The sequence below is a fragment of the Macaca mulatta genome, chromosome 3 (genome assembly GCF_049350105.2).
Source record: "Macaca mulatta isolate MMU2019108-1 chromosome 3, T2T-MMU8v2.0, whole genome shotgun sequence".
Taxonomy (NCBI): domain Eukaryota; kingdom Metazoa; phylum Chordata; class Mammalia; order Primates; family Cercopithecidae; genus Macaca; species Macaca mulatta.
Window position 1 is genome coordinate 12,936,743 of NC_133408.1, and position 18,732 is coordinate 12,955,474.

Sequence of the window (18,732 nt, forward strand, 5' to 3'; positions counted from 1 at the left end):
TATTAAAGTACATAGAGTTTGATATGGTTTGGCTGTGTCCTCACCCAAATCTCATCTTGAATTGTAATCCAAATTGTAATCCCCACGTGTTACAGGAGGGACTTTGTGGGAAGTGATTGGATCATGGAGGCGGTTCTTCCATGCCATTCTCATGATAGTGAGTGAGTTCTCACGAGATCTGATGGTTTTATAAGGGGCTTTTCCTTCCACTTTGCTCTGCACTTCTCTGTCCTGCTGCCGTGTAAAGAAGGACATGTTTGCTTCGCTTTCGGCCATGATTGTAAGTTCCTGAGGCCTCCTCAGCCATGCTGAACTGTGAATCAATTAAACCTTTTTTCTTTATAAACTACCCAGTTTCAGGCAGTTCTTTGTGACAGTGTGAGAACAGACTAATACAGAGTTGTTGCAAAACAAAAAAGGAAGGAAAACATGAAGTAGCATAAATAAGATAATAAATCCCCGATAGGCCTACCACTAATAGACAATGTTAACATGGTGGCGTGCTTCCTTATAGACTTTTGAAATATTGCCTGGCATCTCATATTTACAATTTAGGGCCTTGGGTTTTGTGGGGGGTTTTGTTTTGTTTTCTGTTTTTGTATTTTTTCACTTAGCATGATAATATAAAGATCTTCCCCGTTGGTTTTTTGTTTGTTTGTTTTGAGTCAGAGTTTCACTCTTGTCACCCAGGCTGGAGTGCAATGGCATGACCTTGGCTCACTGCAACCTCTGCCTCCCGGGTTCAAGTGATTCTCTTGCCTCAGCCTCCCAAGTACTTGGAATTACAGGTGCCCACCATCATGCCCAATTAAATTTTTGTGTTTTTAGTAGAGACAGGTTTCACCATGTTGGCCAGGCTGGTCTTGAACTACTAACCTCAGGTGACCTACCCGCCTTGGCCTCCCAAAGTGCTGGGATTACAGGTGTGAGCCACCATGCCCAGCCCCATGTTGTTATAAATTATTTGTAAACATTATTTTAAGGACTCCATATACTATTCTACTATGTAGGATAATATCATATGTACTATAATTACCTTTTTTTCTATTTTTACATGTTTAGATTCTAGTTATTGTAAGTAAAAATACAAAGAACTTTTACATGCATAAGGATTTTTTTACAGCTCTGATCCTTAGAATAAATAGATTTCAGTCTGGATTTCAGTCTGGATTTCGCCTGTAATCCCAGCACTTCGGGAGGCCTAGGTGAGTGGATCATCTGAAGTCAGGAGTTCGAGACCAGCCTGGCCAATATAGCAAAACTCCATCTTTACTAAAAATAACAAAAATTAGCGGGGCATGGTAGTGGGCGCCTGTAATCCCAGCAACTCGGGAGGCTGAGGCAGGAGAATCGCTTGAATCTGGGAGGTGGAGATTGCAGTGAGCCGAGATTGCGCCCTTGCACTCCAGCTGGGGTGACAGGGCGAGACTCCGTCTCAAAAAAAAAAAAAAAAAAAAAAAAAAAAAAAGAATAAATAGATTTCACACAGTGCATAGGCTATGAATATTTCAGGACTTTACAACGTGGCTGTGTGGGTTCATTTTGCACCCAGACTGCAGGGCAATGCTGGTTCTGCCTGGTGCACAGGATACATCGGTACACCCCTCAGAGAGCCTCCAATCACCCTCGTCCCCATGAGAACACCGAGGTCGAAGCCCAGGGAGAAGTGATCTGCCAAGGAAGACCATGGAGGCAGTGACGCTAGAGAATATCTTCTAGCCCTAGGTCAGGCACCTGCTTCTGCGACCCACCTGCAGAGTAGGAACCTGGAGCCTGGACGCCATTCCCCAGAAGGTTCATGGGATTGTCTCTTGGGGACTGCCCCTTCTCACTCTTGCCTGCCAAACCCGTGAGCTACAGCTATGAAATTTGCTGGGAAGTCACCTGGATCATTGCACGGTTTGCTCCCTGGAAAAGGACGGCACAGACTGAAAAGCCCCAAGGACGTTAGGGTGTGCGCGCCAAGGCTCGGGTGCCTCCAGCTACTGCCTGCCACTCCGGTCCCCCTCCTGTCTAGTCCACAGCTGCACCCCCAGCTCAGGGCTGCACATTCAGTAAGTAGGTGCTTCATAAATGTTTGCCGAATAGATGTGTGGCCACAGCTGAGGTGCGGGACGAGGCTGAAAAGAGTGGTGAGGGGCAGAGGTTGAGCCGTGTTTGGAGTAATTATGTTCAGAGACATTTGAAGGCTGTCACGTCCGAGGGTGGGGCGTCTCCCAGACGGCCTTTCTCCTGGCTGCAGTAGCTTCCTCCCTGGCAACCTCAAACTCCCGCAGGAAGGTAGGTAGATCTGTCGGTGGGTCGGCTTTCTCGATCCTAATGCAGACATTCTGCCGGCCTTGAGCCTCTCCAACAGGATCCAAAGCGCTTCCTCACACGCGGAGGCGCTGGTCTGGGGTGCAGGGTGCGGAGGATCCGGCTGGGCCGGGGCTGGTCTGGGGTGGTCCCGGGGGACCCTGGGCTGGGCCGTGAGTGTAGGCGGAGTGGGGCGGGACGCCTGGCGGCTCTGGGAGGCCCCGCCTGTCCCCGCTCCTCGCGCAGCGCTCAGGCCCTTAGAAGGTGCCGCCCCGGGGCTGGGCTGTCGGTGGCCTCAGCGCTCGGCAGGCGCACGCTCAGCTCCACACCCGGCTCTCCGCATCTCAGACCCGGGTAAGTCAGGGGCTCCCACCTCTGCGGCCCTCTCCCGGGGCGCAAGTGGCCTAGTCGGGCAACTCCGGGGGCCCCTGGAACCTGCGTCTCCGGACGCGCAGCGGGCGCGCTCCAGGCTGGAAGCACCGAGACTCCCGGAGTGGGAGACGGGGTAGGATGATCAGCCTCTTCCCTCCTTTCCTTCTGCCGTTCTCATTTATTTACACAACAAACGCATAGGAAAGCATCTCACCAACATAGAATAACGAAAACATTCCTCCATTATTAAGTTATGGACCTTCTTGTATAATATTTGGAAAACACTGACATGCAACTTTCAAAAGAAAAGAAAGTCAAAACCACTCACGGGGCCTGAGTCCCCATTGTTTTTCAAAGACCTTCAGCTTTTTGGGGGGACCAGCTCTTGGGCCTTGACATCTCCCTGCGGAAAGGGCATGGGACGCGGAGAACATTACTGATATCTGATCTTGATTGTGGTCATGGGAAAAGTGGGAAACTTTAGAAGAAAGTTGACTAGGTAGCAGAGACATGCGCATGTGCCCAAATCTATTGCATAATACTTTGCCCCCCGGATTTGTCCATTGCTCTATGTGAATTGACCGTTCATTTGAGTCCACATTTAGATTAAGAAGGAGGTTCCAACTCCATTAAAGAAGGATCTTGTCAATAACCATAGCTATCATTTATGGTCCAGGTGGTGGGGACTTTGCTGAGTTCACAAAGTTGCTTAAATTCAGCCGTGACTCGTATTTACAATGACCCGGCAAAACCCCTCTGCTTTCTCTGGCCAGTTTCACCCAATCATCAGGTGAGCCGAGGATCCACTGGAGGACGGCATTATCTGTATCCAGAGGAAATAGTCAAGGATATTCAGGTAGGACCTGCTTTTGACAGGTTATTGGAAAAATGAATTGTTTTGAAATAAAGCTCACTTAGAGGGCATCAGAGGGCCTCATTGCTGTCGTCTTAAATCTCTGAGGGTGAGACAGCTTCTGTGTGGTTTCGGGCTTTCTGGTAGCTGAAAGGAACACTTATTATTCATGTGTTCATGCATGGCTGCCTGCATTCACTGAATGTTTATTGCGCTCCTACCATATGCCAGACTCTGTTCTAGCTGCTTGGGATGCAGTGAAGAACAACCCACGCAAAGATCCCTGCCTGCAATAGCTTGCATTTTGGTGGGAAAGACAAACGTTGAACTATCAACATCATAATTAAGAAAACTTTATTTTATTGGAAGGTGATAAGGACTATGGAAAAGGAGGAGAGAAAAAAGGTTAAGAGTTACCGGGAGTGTGGTAAGGAGGGAAGAAAATTGTGCTCTACTATTAACGATCACTGACTGCCCAAATTTTTTAAGAAATAAGGTGGGTTGCAGATATATATATATATATATATATATATATATATATATATGAATACTGTAAATCTTAATATACAAAATGAATAACAAAAATACATTAATAATATAAATATAAATAATATAAAATTTACTATATAAAAACATACTATATTGCAAGAGGTTTTGCTTTGATTACTCAATAATCTATTTCCAGAGCATAGTATACTTTATCAATTCTTCACTCTCTTTCCCATTGTAGTGGTATTGAATCTAATACTTTGCATTCCCACTTAATTCAGGAAAACCTTACTGAAATATTCTGGGTGCTGGAGTGGGAACAAAGGTGAGCAAGATGGTCTCTGTCCTTTGGGACCTCCTGGGAGAAAATGCCCAGACAAGTCTACAAATGATTAGAAGTTAGAATATGACCGGCACTGTAGGAGAGATATATACAAGGAGTCAAAGAAGGGGAGGGGATTCTGGATCAGGGTCAGATACAGTGTGGATATGAGCTGGCATTTGAAGGACCAGTGGAATTTTAAGAAGGGAATATGATGAGAATGCCTCACCTACAGAGAGAACAGCAAACATAAAACAAGAGGCCAGGCACAGTGACTTACACCTGTAATCCTAGCACTTTGGGAGGCCAAGGTGGGCAGATCACTTCAGCACAGTCATGCTGAGCCTGGGCAACATGGCGAAGCCCTGTCTCTACTAAATATACAAAAAGTAGCCAGGCATGGTGCCATGCACCTGTAAACCCAAACTACTCAGGAGGCTGAGGCATGAGAATCACTTAAACCCAGGAGGCGGAGGAGGTTGTAGTAAGTCAAGATCGCGCCACTGCACTCCAGCCTGAGCAATAGAGCGAGACTTGGTCTCTAAAATAAAATAAAATAAAATAAAATAAAGCAAGAGCTAGGAAGGCCAGGGGCTGATTCCATGCTGCGCAAAGACCTTGGATATATACTCAAGGTAGATTCCATCATTCCCACTGTTCAGGTGAGGAAACTGAGGCTCCCCGGATTTATGTCATTTGCTGAAGATGAGAGTCCTTCCTTCCCTCCTGATGTGTGACTTCAGCTGTCATTCATTATCCATCCCCAAACGCCAGCCCATGTTGATGGAGTCTCCTCACCAGCTTGCTGGCCCGACTCCCTGAGTATTCAGTGTTTATATTTCCATTCTTCACACCCCAGACTCTCTCTCTATCACCCATAGAGAGGTCTAGGAAGCTCCTCGTGAAAGCACCAGACTCAAGCCACACCCTATGTCCTGCTGGGAGGTGGCAGGAAACAATTTTCTGATCAGTGAGGAGTCTGATTCTGGGCCTCTGGACGGTTTTATCCTGATTCCTTGGGAGACCCTGGCCACCTTAGTGCCCACTGACGCTGGGGAGAGGGGAAGGATAGAAGACCAGACAGAGCCGGCCAAGTGCCTGGAAGCATCTGGTGGCCCTGGGTGGCTTCTTTTCAGCTAGGAGGGAGATATGTTTGATATGTTTCCAGAATCTGGACATAGTGCTGTGATAAAGATGAAAACAATAGACAGTTGGTTCCAAGGACAATTGACTCAGAATTCTTGGCTCAATAAGATCATGTTCACCAAAATGAGGCTCATCCATCATTGCTTTTATGCTGATTCTGCTTCTTAAAACAAATGAGACCAAATGATGATGTTAAGACTCGATGCTCTTTTGAGGAAATGCTTAAGGAGTCCGTCAAGCGTGATAAAAATACCCATAGTCAACCTAGGGAAGTAAGTTAAGGAGCCCTGTAGTTTATCTAGGATTGACCTGGAACCCAGATTTCTGAGCTCTGACTCCGACCTTCCTGTCTCCCCTACTCACCCCTAGAATCTATTCCTTTTAGAAGAAAGCTTGGAGTCAGCCACAAGAACCTTACCCAGTTACTTAATGCTTAAGAAAGAATGATCAGGAACTGCGAGAATTTGCTAATAATAATAAAAGAATGAGAGGGGTGCACTCAGGGCAGGGGGCTTGAAGAACGGCTCCTCTGTTTACAACACACTCAACAGGGGTCTGAGGTCACAGTGATGAGAGGCCCAAACTTGTGGCCTCCCCATGAACAAATGCCCTACTCATGTCCCCTGCAGGATCAGTGGGACAGGGCTCAATATTGGGAGGAAGGCTGCAGTATATACTGGGGAAGCCTGCTGTCTACAGCCTGCCCAGTTTATGCACGGGCAGGCCACAATTGGTCTTAGAAATAAAGGCTTTGGAAAATTAAAAAAAGAAAGAAAGAATGAGAGTTTCCCATGATGGGAAAGCTTCTGTTCTGAAAGCTTCCAGGCTGTCATCAGTGCTGATAGGCGACACAGCCAGAGCACGTGGGAGAAGTCAGAAGAGGTGGTGTGTGCCCGGAGGAGGAGCCACCCACTGCCCTCTTCTCCCCTGGGTTCAGCTGGGGGCCTTATGGAACTTCAGGGTGCTGGAGGCCCCGTTGGTCTCCATTTGCAGGTGTCTCGCTCAGCGCAGCTGCCCAGAGCCCTGTGTCCTGAGTGATTTCCAGTAGACCAGCAGCTCTGGGTCTGAGCTTTTAAGGAAAAAAAAAAAAAAGCACTACCCTTGATTAGGGGCAGCATTCATATCTCACATCGAGGTAGCAGCAGAAATGACTAGGAATCCACCCCACTTTCTGGGCCCAATGAGACCACTGTTTGAGAATATTCAGCACAGGCCGAGCATCAGATGGATTTTGAACATCTCTGGCTCCTACCATTTCTGCCTCCCCCATTCCTTTACTGACTGTGCAAGCTACAAAAAGCTGAGGGGACAGGAACAGGGATGACTTCTGATGGCATGCTCAGGTGAGAAGCCAACCCCCATTTGGCTGGATCCAATGCTACCTGATGAAAGTGGCCTATTCCTCAGCTATTTTGAGCCTGCTTCCTCTGTACAAGGTCCTGGGAATTGCTCTTTTCTATACTAATAAAATGTGAGTCAATAGCTAAGAGATGACATTTTAGATGATTTTTGGTTGGTTGTTTCAGTTTGTATTTATTTATTTATTTATTTATTTATTTTGAGACGGAGTCTCGCTCTGCCGCCCAGGCTGGAGTGCAGTGGCCGGATCTCAGCTCACTGCAAGCTCCCCCTCCCGGGTTCACGCCATTCTCCTGCCTCAGCCTCCCGAGTAGTTGGGACTACAGGCGCCCGCCACCGCGCCCGGCTAGTTTTTTGTATTTTTTAGTAGAGACGGGGTTTCACCGTGTTAGCCAGGATGGTCTCGATCTCCTGACCTCGTGATCCGCCCGTCTCGGCCTCCCAAAGTGCTGGGATTACAGGCTTGAGCCACCGCGCCTGGCCTGTATTTATTTTTTTAAGTTCCAGGGTACAAGTGCAGGATGTGCAGGTTTGTTACAGACATAAACACGTGCCACAATGGTTTGTGGCACCTGTCAACCCATCACCTGGGTATCTAGCCCAGCACACATTAGTTCTTTTCCCTATTGCTCTTCCCCACCCACCTTCCCCCAACAAGCCCCAGTGAGTGTTGTTCCCCTCCCTCTGTCCATGTGTTCTCATTGTTCAGCTCCCACTTAATTTAAGTGAGAATATGCGGTGTTTGGTTTTCTGCTCCTGCATTAATTTGCTGAGGATATGTATTTCTGATAGGAGAGATTGCTTTTGGCAAGCCATCTCATCTCTAAGGAGCCCCGTTTTCTGAAAATTAAGATTGTTGGATCAGTTGCTCTCTCACTCTGTTTGAGTCCAACCATCTGAAAGTGCAGCCACAGGGCATGTAGGTGCTTCGGCATCATGTATAATAGAACTGAACCTAGAGAATCTGATATAAAATCCCAAATGACATGCAGATCCAGACTGTCATTTACACCATGCCGACTATTAAGAAGACATTGCCCAACTCATTTTGAGACTCATTACACAAAAATACCCTGGCGACCCAGCCTGCAGGCATTGGGGGTATGGAGGACATTTAGCAAAAGCAATGCAATAAATTACATGTAAAGTTTTTAAAAATTCTTTAAAAATATAGGGTTGTTATTTGAAAGGCAGTTAATTAGCTTGACTTAAGCTCTGACAGGTGAATTGTAATTGAAGGCACCAGCGTGCGAGAGAGTGGGGACAGCTGAGGTTACACTGAAGACTGGAGAGTTTCTGCCATTTCTCTTCAGACTGTATCAGAGGCAAACGATGCCAAAAAAAAAAAAAAAAAAGAAAATGTAAAAAACAAACAAGGTTTGAAAATTAGTCAGTGAAATCATATTTTTACGTCCTTGCAAAATTCTTCCAGGTACCCAGCAGCACAAAAAGTTGATTTGTCAGTTTCCTAGGGTCCCACACCACAGCCCAGTGGTTCTCAATCTTGGCTACAAATTAGGGTCATTTGGGAGGTTTCTAAAAAGTCTCTGAAGCAGGCAGGAACCCAGACCAATGACATTAACATCTCTGGAGGTGAGATCCAGGAACCATTATTTTCTAAAGGTTCTAAAGGCTCCCCCAGTGATTCCAATAGATCACCAAGCAAGGCCTCCAGACCAGAAGCATTAGCACCATGTAGGCATGTGTTAGGAATGCAGATTCCCAGGCCTGCTCCAGTTCTACTGAATCAGAAACTCTGTAAGTAAAGCCCAGCAATCTGCATTTTTTTTTTGAGACGGAGTCTCACTCTGTCACCCAGGCAGGAGTGCAATGGCACAATCTTGGCTCACTGCAACCTCCGCCTCCTGGGTTCGAGTGATTCTCCTGCCTCAGCCTCCCAAGTAGCTGGAAGTACAGGTGCCCACCACCACGCCTGGCTTATTTTTGTAGTTTTAGTAGAGACGGGGTTTTACCATGTTGGCCAGGCTGGTCTCAAACTCCTGACATCAAGTGATCCACCTGCTTCGGCCTCCCAAAGTGCTGGGATTACAGGAGCAATCTGCATTTTAACAAGGTCATTCTAAAGCATTCTAAAGAACAAGGCTGAGGATGGTTTGGGCTTGGGAGTTTTTCAAAGCAGATGTTTCCAGTTGTTTCTTTGGCCATAGGAAAGTCCGTCTGGTTCTAAGTAACAAGCCTTCTCGGTGAACTCATTATTATGAATTAATTGCAGACATTACTCTTACTTTGCTGTATGGATTTATCAGTTTTAAGCCAATTAACATGTGGATCTTCAAATGTTGCCTGCCACAATTCTACCCTCACATGGTCATGAAGTGGTAAAGACTCTCTAACAGTAATTGGTGGCAGAATTATTTGCCAGTTGTGATCACTCTGGGTTTTTGGAAATTACAGCTTAGTATCAGGTCCAGGTCTGTCTGTTTTCTGGGGCAGGGTTTTATGCATTTGTAAGTGGTTTCGGGTCATTTAAAAAGAAGTGGTTGAGCGTTGAGTTCGGATCTGTTACCAAACAATTCCTGTCTACCCCGATGATTAGGATGGGGCTAAATGCTAGTTTTGTACAAGAACAAGTACCTGAGTCCCTTGAGCCCAGGCAGCTTGACTCCTGACAGATCTCTGAACAGACTCAAAAGCCTAGAAACCAGGAAAGGCCACAAACAATCTTTGATTCTCATTCATGTCTGATCTCTCCACAAAGTAGGGAAGAGAGCCGCCATGGTCAGCCACAGGAAAGCCAAGTCTAAACCCTCAAAGTCCCAAATCCTTGGGCTGCAATTTCTTAACAAGGTAGAAAAACCAATAAACTCCTACCCAGGACCACTGAGTGTGCACCTGCCACATGTCACATGCTGTCAGCCACTCTACACACCTGCTCAGTGGTTCAACAGCCTGCATATGTTAGCGGTATTTCTCGCTACTTTGGAAAGAAAAAAAAACTTGACTGAGCAATTCTAAGGAACCTATCCAGGATCGTGTGGCCGGGAAGTAGCAAAGCTAGAATCCAAACCTGGGGTAGCAATGGAATCCCCAAATCTGAGCTGTTTCCGCTCCTCACTCCTGCCTTCTGAGACTGTAGTTCAGGGTAGAAGATGACTGCCCTTCTGGAAAAGGGAGTCAGTTAAAGCTTTGGAGCCAGCTCATTGGCATTTGTTCACTGGAGTAAGCAGGTTATAAAGAGTCAAGCCCCACTGGTCAAAAGGTATTAAGTTCTGGTGGCATCTATTTGATAAACACTCAGGGGAGCTCCTGTATTGCTGTGTGCCCAGCACCGGGCTGGATGGGCAGGGCAGGCATGGGATAAGGGGCCTGGAGATCCTGACCATGATGAGGTTAGCAGGGGTCATGGTGTGCACAGTGATGACCCAGCTCCATGCATCAGAGCAGGCTTCAGGAAGGAGGTGAGAGCTGGGCTGAATTTTAAGCATGAGTAGGCATTGCTGAGAAGTTTCATGGGCCAAGAAGAAGGTGCAGTCTGAGCTGGAGATGCACAATGTGTGGAGGCTCTGGGGCCAGCAGGGACTATAGAGCATAGGGTCAGGGCACAGTGGCAACTGTGAGAGGGATGCAGAGACTCTCAAATTTAGGGCCTGTATCCAGGCAGACCAGGAGTTTCACCTTGAAGGCGGGGAGGAGCCGAGGAAGGCCTTCAAGATGGGAAGTGCTGTGATGAGATTGCCGTCATCAGTGAGAGGGATGCAGGTTTAGGGGTGACTGGTGTTGCCACTCAACTTACTGAGGAAGGGGCCAGTCTCTGACAGGACAGGGTGGGGTGTTAACTTTAAGGAGCCTGGGGATGGCCAAAGGGAGCCGTCTCCTTTACAGGTCTTTGGACACATGGCTCTGGAGCTTAAAGAGAGCCCTGGGTCATGGCCATGAAGGTGAGCCTGGAGCAGGTGCGGTCACCCCGGAACAGAGGAGAGTGGGAAGAGAAGAGAGCAGGTAACAGAACTCTGAGACACAGCCACAGTTCAGAGACGGGTAGAGGAAGAGGGACCTGGGAAAGGTACCAGATATCTTCACCTGGTGCTGGGTTCAGGGTATGTTTTACAATTAAGCCAATTCAATGAAGAAATAGCTCTGGGTCTAAGCTGGAGAGAAGCCAGGTTTCTGAGGTTATTTGTCCTACACAAGATGATGTTCGATGTCGCAGTCCCCATTCTGGCTGGGAAAGAGAATCATCCTGGCAAGTGTTGGAATTTGTCTTTCCATAGTGATTCTGGCCATAAACTGTCTTCCCAAACACACCCACATCCGTCACCTGTAGTCACAACAGTACCCCCGAGGCCATGTTCTACTCCAGGCCATGTTCTACTTAGCTACTTTAAGCTCCTAAGAAGTGAGTAGGGGACAGGCAGGGTGGCTCATGCCTATAATCCCAGCAATTTGGGAGGCTGAGGTGGGCAGATCCTGTAAGCTCAGGAGTTCAAGACCAGCCTTGGCAACATAGGGCAGCCTCACCTCTGCAAAAAATACAAAAGTTAGCCAGGCATGGTGGTGCATACCTATAGTCCCATCTACTCTGGAGGGCGAGGTAGGAGGATCATCTGAGCCCAGGAGGTTGAGGCTGCAGTGAGCTGAGATCATGCCACTGCACTCCAGCCTGGGTGACAGAGTGAGACCCTGTCTCAACAAAACAGAAAAAGAAAGAACTGAGTGGGAGCACGTACGTGTGATAAGCTCCCAGCTGCCCCCTCCGGCTCGAGTTTGGAGTGTGACATCAACAACTTGGCCTCTGGGCTTTTGTTGCCCAGCAGGAACGGGAGGTAGAAGCCGGCATTTGCTCAAACCTAAATAAACAAACAAACAAACAAATAAATAACTGACCTGTTTTTTAGCTTACCAATGATCTCAAGGTCACCTAGATGGGGTTTCCACAGCAAACCAAACCCCTGACAGAATCTCACAGCTACTTGGAGACAATTTTTCCAATTCCCAGGCCCACTCTGAATATACAAGGACAGTGATATCAAGATTAAATGATAGGGAAAATGTCACTTTCTGCATAGCCAGCAAGTGGTGAATGGAAATAAAAGGCAATCCATGTACCATTGCTCAATCAAGAGAGGGCATCGTGTAGACCCAAGACGGCACACACCATGGACTAGAGAGCACGTCAGCTCACCTCTCTCACCTGAGGTTTTAAGATTGTGTACGTGTGTGCGTATGTGTGGGCAGGGAGGGAAAAATATAGCACAAGTTGCAACACTGGCCTCTTTGAGGGGAGCTCTCTGTGAAATCTCCCTAGACATTCCGAAGTCCACCATGTGATAGCGTGGATTTTTCATTCAGATGAATGTAACTGTTCGTAGAGAGATGCTCCGTGGTGAAACAGAACACTTATTGCATGGTATCTCCAAGGGCGCCCTGGCAGCGCCCCAGCCTGACTGGTCATGCATAAGCCCTCATGAACTAGTTGTATGAGATGTGTGATTTTTTTTAGGTGCACAGAAGGTCAAGGATGGGGATGTTTGTCTCCCCCTTGTTTATGGAGTTAGCAGCCACAGCAGTGTCCATCTCTAGGGGAGAAGGCAGAGAAAAGAAGTGGGTGTTCACAATGGGTTGTATACAACCATTGGAAGTAAAGGAATGCACACACCCAGTGCCACAAGTGAGCCACAAAAACACAGTCGTGAGGAAAAGGAAGGAGACTGAATTAGTTGGATGACCAGATACCATTTAGGTAAACCAAAATGCACATGTGACCCCATATGCCACAATATGCAGCAATGCATGTTAAAGAAGCCCCTTCTGATGGTCACCTATAGGGGTGGAGATGGGGGGTGGTAGATGGAAATAGAAGGGAATCAATGTATCCATTCATCAATTAAGAGAAGGAATTGCACAGACCCAAGATGGCACGCACCATGGGCTGGGGAGCGTATCAGCTCACCCCTCTCACCTGAGATTTTAAAATTGTGTACATGTGTGTGCGTAAGTGTGGGTTTTGGCCAATGCGTACTTTTTGATTTGGGGTTGCATTTTTCCTTTAAGAGGTGTGCCTGGGAAGTTGGAGCTCCAGCAGCGGAACCTTAATGCCCAGGATGATCTTGTCTAACACCACAGCGGTGACGCCCTTTCTGACCAAGCTGTGGCAGGAGACAGTTCAGCAGGGCAGCAACATGTCGGGCCTGGCCCGCAGGTCCCCCCGCAGTGATGACGGCAAGCTGGAGGCCCTCTACGTCCTCATGGTGCTGGGGTTTTTCGGCTTCTTCACCCTGGGTATCATGCTGAGCTACATCCGCTCCAAGAAGCTGGAACACTCTAACGACCCATTCAACGTCTACATCGAGTCCGATGCCTGGCAAAAGAAGGACAAGGCCTACGTCCAGTCCCGGGTCTTGGAGAGCTATAGAGCATGCTATGTCGTTGAAAACCATCTGGCCGTAGAACAACCCAATACACAACTTCCTGAGACAAAGCCTTCCCCATGAACACCATCACTGGCTCAAACTGGACACATCCTTCCTGGCAACCTGATTTTCTAATCACATTCCTCTCATACTCTTTATTGTGGCAGATACCACTGGATTTCTCTTTGGTTATTGTAAGGCATGAGGGGTGGGTTAATGACACAGTTTCACTGTTTCTCTAAAATCACATTCTTCTGTGATAGACTGTCAGTGGTTCCCCCATATCTGTCCCTGCCTTGCTAAATTTAGCAGAATCCCTGAGGACATGGCCTCTGAGAATAGCAGCTGCATTTCCCAGACTCCCTTGCAGCTAGCAAGGTTGTGTGACTAAGCCCTGGCCAGTAGGCATGGAAGTGAAGACTGCAATGTCCAAGTAATCCTTGGAAAGAAAAGAACATACTCTTCACTTCCCTTGTCCTGCTTCCCAGTGGCTGGATGTGGAGGAGGTGGAGAGCAGCTCTGAGTCTAGGAAAGAATGGGGCACTCAAAGAGCCATACACATCTGGGCCTGGGTGATGTAAATCCTCCTTACCACCCACCAGGCCAGATGTACAGGAGAGAGAAATCCACTCCACTCTTCCTTAAGCCACTGTTATTCTGATCTCTGTTAAGATCGCAGAATCAGTGCCCTTACTGATACACCTGCCTTATAGGACTGAACCTAAAGGGATGACATTCCCATACTTGTCACAAGCACACACTGATTCTGCCCTTGTCACTTCTGTGCTCACTCCTGTGGCTCTATCTTCCTCCTGCCCGTCTGCCTCCCACTCCTCCCTTGCACCCACCCTGCACACGTCTCCCCAAAAACACACAGACACATACACTCATATACATAGATACACACACACACGCACATACCTCAATCTAGAAAGAACTTGCTTCCTACAGGCCTGAGATGGAGGAGAAAAAAATGCCTCCTTCAGAATGCATACCAAGGGGAAGGTGCTCGGTCACTGTGGGAGTGGGGAGAGGTGTCCCCACTCCCCGAGAGCCAGGGGAAGGAGCGGCTGTGGGCAGAGAGGGATACATGGCGCTGGGGTGGTAGGCCCTTTTGAGGTGATGGGCTGGTTTTGTGAGTTGAATTGTACCCCCAAAAAGACAGGTACCTTCGATGTGACCTAATTGGGAAATAGGGTCTTTGCGGATGATCTAGTTGAGGTGAGGTCATTGGGGTGGGCCCTCATCCGATATGACTGGAGTCCTTATTAGAAGAGAGAAATTCGGACACAGACGCATAGGGAGGACACCATGCCGTGACAGAGGCAGAGGGTGCGGTGACACAGCCGCAAACCAAGGAAGGCCAAGGATGGATGCACATTCCCATCCCAAGAAGCCAGGAAGAAGCCACGAAGGCTCCTCCCCAACAGGTTTCGGAGGAGGAGGCACAGCCCTGCTTGAATTCAGACTTCTGGCCTCCAGAACTATGAGTCAGTGAGTATCTGTTGTTGAAGCCACCCAGCTTGGGATACTCTGGCAGCCTACTGCCATACAGTATTGGAATACTATAGTGAGCTCATGCAGCACCTCTCACCCACCCAGAGACGGAGCTGCTCTGCTTTCCAGCGGGGCACCTGGAGGGGCCACCCCAGCAGATAGAGAGGGACTCCGTTCTGCCACCTGCCTTGAGAGGGTCTCCAGCTGCCATCTGTAGCATCGGAGTCCTCTGCAATGTGACATCCTGAAAGCTCAGCTGCCTGGGCATTCCTGAAGAGTATGGAATATTTAAAGGAAACTTTTTTTTTTTTAAATCTGCACATAAGGTAAAAGCAGGACGTGTGCATCTTTGGCCATCCTCAAATGGACAGACTTGGTCTTGTGAGGTTCTAGTCCTTGTTTCACATAATGAACACTGGCATGGCTCAGCCCCTGAGTTACCACAGTCTTTGAGATGAGTGGTTCTTTGGGTCTGAAAGTCCAGAGAGCGCTGTGATCTTTGCCCCACCCGAATAATGCATATGGACACTACATCTTGCCTACCGTGTCCAGGGTTCATGACCAGTGGCAGCCGGACTGCCTGCTGTGTCTCACGGCCCCTGTGTGAGCCAGACCCTTCTTAGGCGGTTGTATATTTCCGGACTGAGGCAGGGCAGGTTTGCAGAGAGAGACCCAGAGTGCACGTGACCTGCAGTGTGATCCCTGGCGTGCACTGACTTGGATATTCCAGGCACACGGACTGGCTTTTTATCACCACTTCATTTTCCCCACTAAGATTCCTGTGCCTTTTAAGGCAGAGGGAGATCCCTGTGGCTTTAGTCTTCCCAGGTCTTAAAGGGCCCTTGTCTTCACTCACAAACCTCTTATCTCTTCCTCCCTCCCCTTCCACTTCATTTTAAAGGGGGAGAGGGAAAAGTAACCGGGAGACAAATTGAACCACATATTTTCAGACACTTGTTACCATATTTTAAAATTCAGCTTCGCATACACAGTCTTTGCTATGCACCGTGTACTGTTCTAAGCTCTTTAAAAATAGAATCTCAATTATTATTTTGCAAGCAATACTCTATGCATTCATTAGCTAGGACAACAATGCTTTCTGCAGTATTGAGATTTCATTAAAAAATTAAAGCCGTTTACTATGATCTGTGATGTGTGTTCTTAATATCACTATGATACTTCTGGAAGACGGTTATCAGTCTTGCAATGCTTTGATAAGGCAGCCCCATGGACTTGGGAATAAGGAAAGTAAGATTGCATATGGATAATTAAACTCTGCCATCAACACACAGCATGTCAGAACAGAGAGATGTGGGTCCCTCTGATGCCTGCAGTTAGAAAGCAAGTGAAGCCCTAGGGGGAGACAATGGCGAACTGTAGCACCCTCCTGCCTTGTAAAGGGGAGGCTGCTGTCAACTCCTGGCATTTGCAGCCAGCAGTGAATGTGGGCACAATCCAGATGGAGCAGGGAATGTGGGCACCATCCGGACGGAGCAGGGAATGTGGGCATCGTCCAGACAGAGCAGGGAATGTGGCCACCGTCTAGACAGAGCAGGGAATGTGGGCACCATCCAGACACAGCAGGGAATGTGGGCACCATCTGGGCACCATCTAGACAGAGCAGGGAATGTGGGCACCGTCTAGACACAGCGGGGAATGTGGGCACCGTCTAGACACAGCAGGGACTGTGGGCATCATCTAGATGGAGCAGGGAATGTGGGCACCATCTGGACGAACTTCTCGATGTTGTTGGAAAAGCTTTGAACTCTTATAAAGTTTGCACGTTGTCAACTAATTTACTTTTTAAAACTTGAGTGGGTCAAACAAAATATAACCTTGAGCTGGATTCTGCTCAGAGACCACTGATTAACTGCCTGTGCTTTACAGAGGAAGAATAGCCCCCAGGCAGGCCCACGCCACACCTGAGAGACCCGTAAACATACTCAGGGGTCGGGCGTGGTGGCTCACCCTTGTAATCCCAACACTTTGGGAGGCTGAGGTGGGCGGATCACCTGAGGTCAGGAGTTTGAGACCAGCCTGGCCAACATGGCGAAACCCCGTTTCTACTAAAAATACAAAAATTAGCTAGCTGTGGTGGCGGGCACCTGTAATCCCAGCTACTCGGGAGCCTGAGGTGGGAGAATCGCTTGAACCTGGGAGGCAGAGGTTGTAGTGAGCCAAGAGTGTGCCACTGCACTCCAGCCTGGGCAACAGAGCGAGACTCCATCTAAAAAAAAGAAAGGAAGGAAGGAAGGAAGGAAGGAAGGAAGGAAAGAAGGAAGGAAGGAAGGAAAGAAGGAGGGAAGGAAGGAAGGAAGGAGGGAAGGAGGGAGGGAAGGAAGGAAGGAAGGAAGGAAGGAAGGAAGGAAGGAAGGAGGGAAAGAAGGAAGGAAGGAAGGAAGGAAGGAAGGAAGGAAGGAAGGAAGGAAGGAAGGAAGGAAGGAAGGAAGGGGAACTCTGCCCAGCCATGGTGCAGGAACAGACATGTCCTCGAGTGTGGTCCTGGGGCCAAGGGACCCAGAGGTCTCAGCCTCATGATGAAAGACTGTATCAGGCTGTCCTCACCTGACCCGGTGAGAACATCCCATTCATCTGACCCTCTCATTCAGATTCTGGATTCCATAATCTTTGCATCTCCAGGCCAGGCTGTGTGAGCACAGAATAATGCATGTGGCTGTCTTGAGAGTGTGCCCTGTCTAAAATCCACATCGGTGTATGACTTCTCTGTGGGCGCAAATGAGATGTTTACACTAGATCAGGCGAGGAGAGATAAGTAAAGGCTACCAGTGCTTGAAGACAGAAGAAATGGACATAAAGCTATCAATGGGTAGATAGGGACTGGTACTTTTCTTTTTCTTTTTCTTTTTTTTTTTTTTTTGAGGTAGGGTCTGGCTCTGTTACCCAGGCTGGAGTACAGTGGTGCAATCATAGCTCAGTGCATCCTAGACCTCCCAGACTCAAGCCATCCTCCCACCTCAGCCTCCTGAGTAGCTGGGACTACAGACACAAACCACCATGCCTGGCTAATTTTTTTGTGGGGGGGACCGAGTTTTACTCTGTGGCCCAGGCTGGAGTGCAGTGGCGCAATCTCGGCTCGCTGCAACCTCTGCCTCCCAGATTCAACCAATCCTCCTGTCTCAGCCTCCCAAGTAGCTGGGATTACAGGTGCCCGCCGCCACGCCCAGCTCATTTTTGTATTTTTAGTAGAAACAGGGTTTCACCCTGCTGGCCAGGCTGGTCTCAAACCCCTGTCCTCAGGTGATCCATCTGCCTCAGCCTCCCAAAGTTCTGGGATGACAGGCCTGAGCCACCATGCCCGGCGCCCAGCTAATTTTTAAATTTTTTTGTAGAGATGGGGTCTCACTATGTTGCCCAGGCTGGTCTCCAGCGTCTGGGCTCCAACGATCCTCTCACCTTGGCCTCCCAAAGCGCTGGGGTTACAGGCATGAGCCACTGCACCCGGCTTCTGGTAAAGTCTTTGAGTAAACAGAATCATTGGACACGTAAAGCCAATCTTCATACAAAAAACGAGTCAGGAGATTTAAAGCAGTTGGCCCCTCAAGCACATTGGTCTGTCTGTTTACCTGAGGTCAGTCAAGCGGTCGCCAAGTATCCCAGATATGCCCCCACAGTACTGGAATTTGTTGATCTGCTGGTGCAGTGGAAGACAGTCTGGGTGCTGCTGTCCCCTGGTGGTCATTTTGAGGATGTTGCTCAAGGCGCGGGGAACCCTGAGGACCGGGCAGCCTGAGGACCGCGCAGCCAGGCAGGTCCCTGTTGGGGCTGGGTGGGGGACTCTGAGTGCCTTTAGATGCCCTTGGGAGGTTACACTTCCATTCAGCCATCAAGTTCAGGGTGACGGGACCCATTGTGGGCACAACTATGACATGGGAGGATGGATGCTGAGAAAGGGATACATTCTTCTAGAAGTTCCTTGCAAGGCAGCTCCTCTGAACAAAGGCCCTGGAGTCACAGCTCTGAATCTCTGAGAAGTTGCTAGGACCCCCTTCTCCCTTCCTTTGGGCAGG

The 18,732-nt window shown here is 48.5% G+C and overlaps 1 protein-coding gene and 1 non-coding gene across 2 annotated transcripts; both read left to right on the forward strand.

Annotated features, from left to right (window-relative positions):
• Positions 1 to 2,514: 2,514 nt before the first annotated feature.
• On the forward strand, positions 2,515 to 15,849 carry KCNE1 (potassium voltage-gated channel subfamily E regulatory subunit 1). Its single transcript, XM_015132924.3, has 3 exons — positions 2,515 to 2,649; positions 3,441 to 3,523; positions 12,849 to 15,849. The coding sequence occupies exon 3, from the start codon at positions 12,890 to 12,892 to the stop codon at positions 13,286 to 13,288; it is 399 nt and encodes a 132-aa protein (XP_014988410.1). The 5' UTR covers positions 2,515 to 2,649; positions 3,441 to 3,523; positions 12,849 to 12,889; the 3' UTR covers positions 13,289 to 15,849.
• On the forward strand, positions 5,968 to 6,095 carry LOC114677255 (small nucleolar RNA SNORA11). The gene has a single exon (XR_003728544.1). It is a non-coding gene; the product is annotated as a small nucleolar RNA SNORA11 (small nucleolar RNA).
• Positions 15,850 to 18,732: the final 2,883 nt, after the last annotated feature.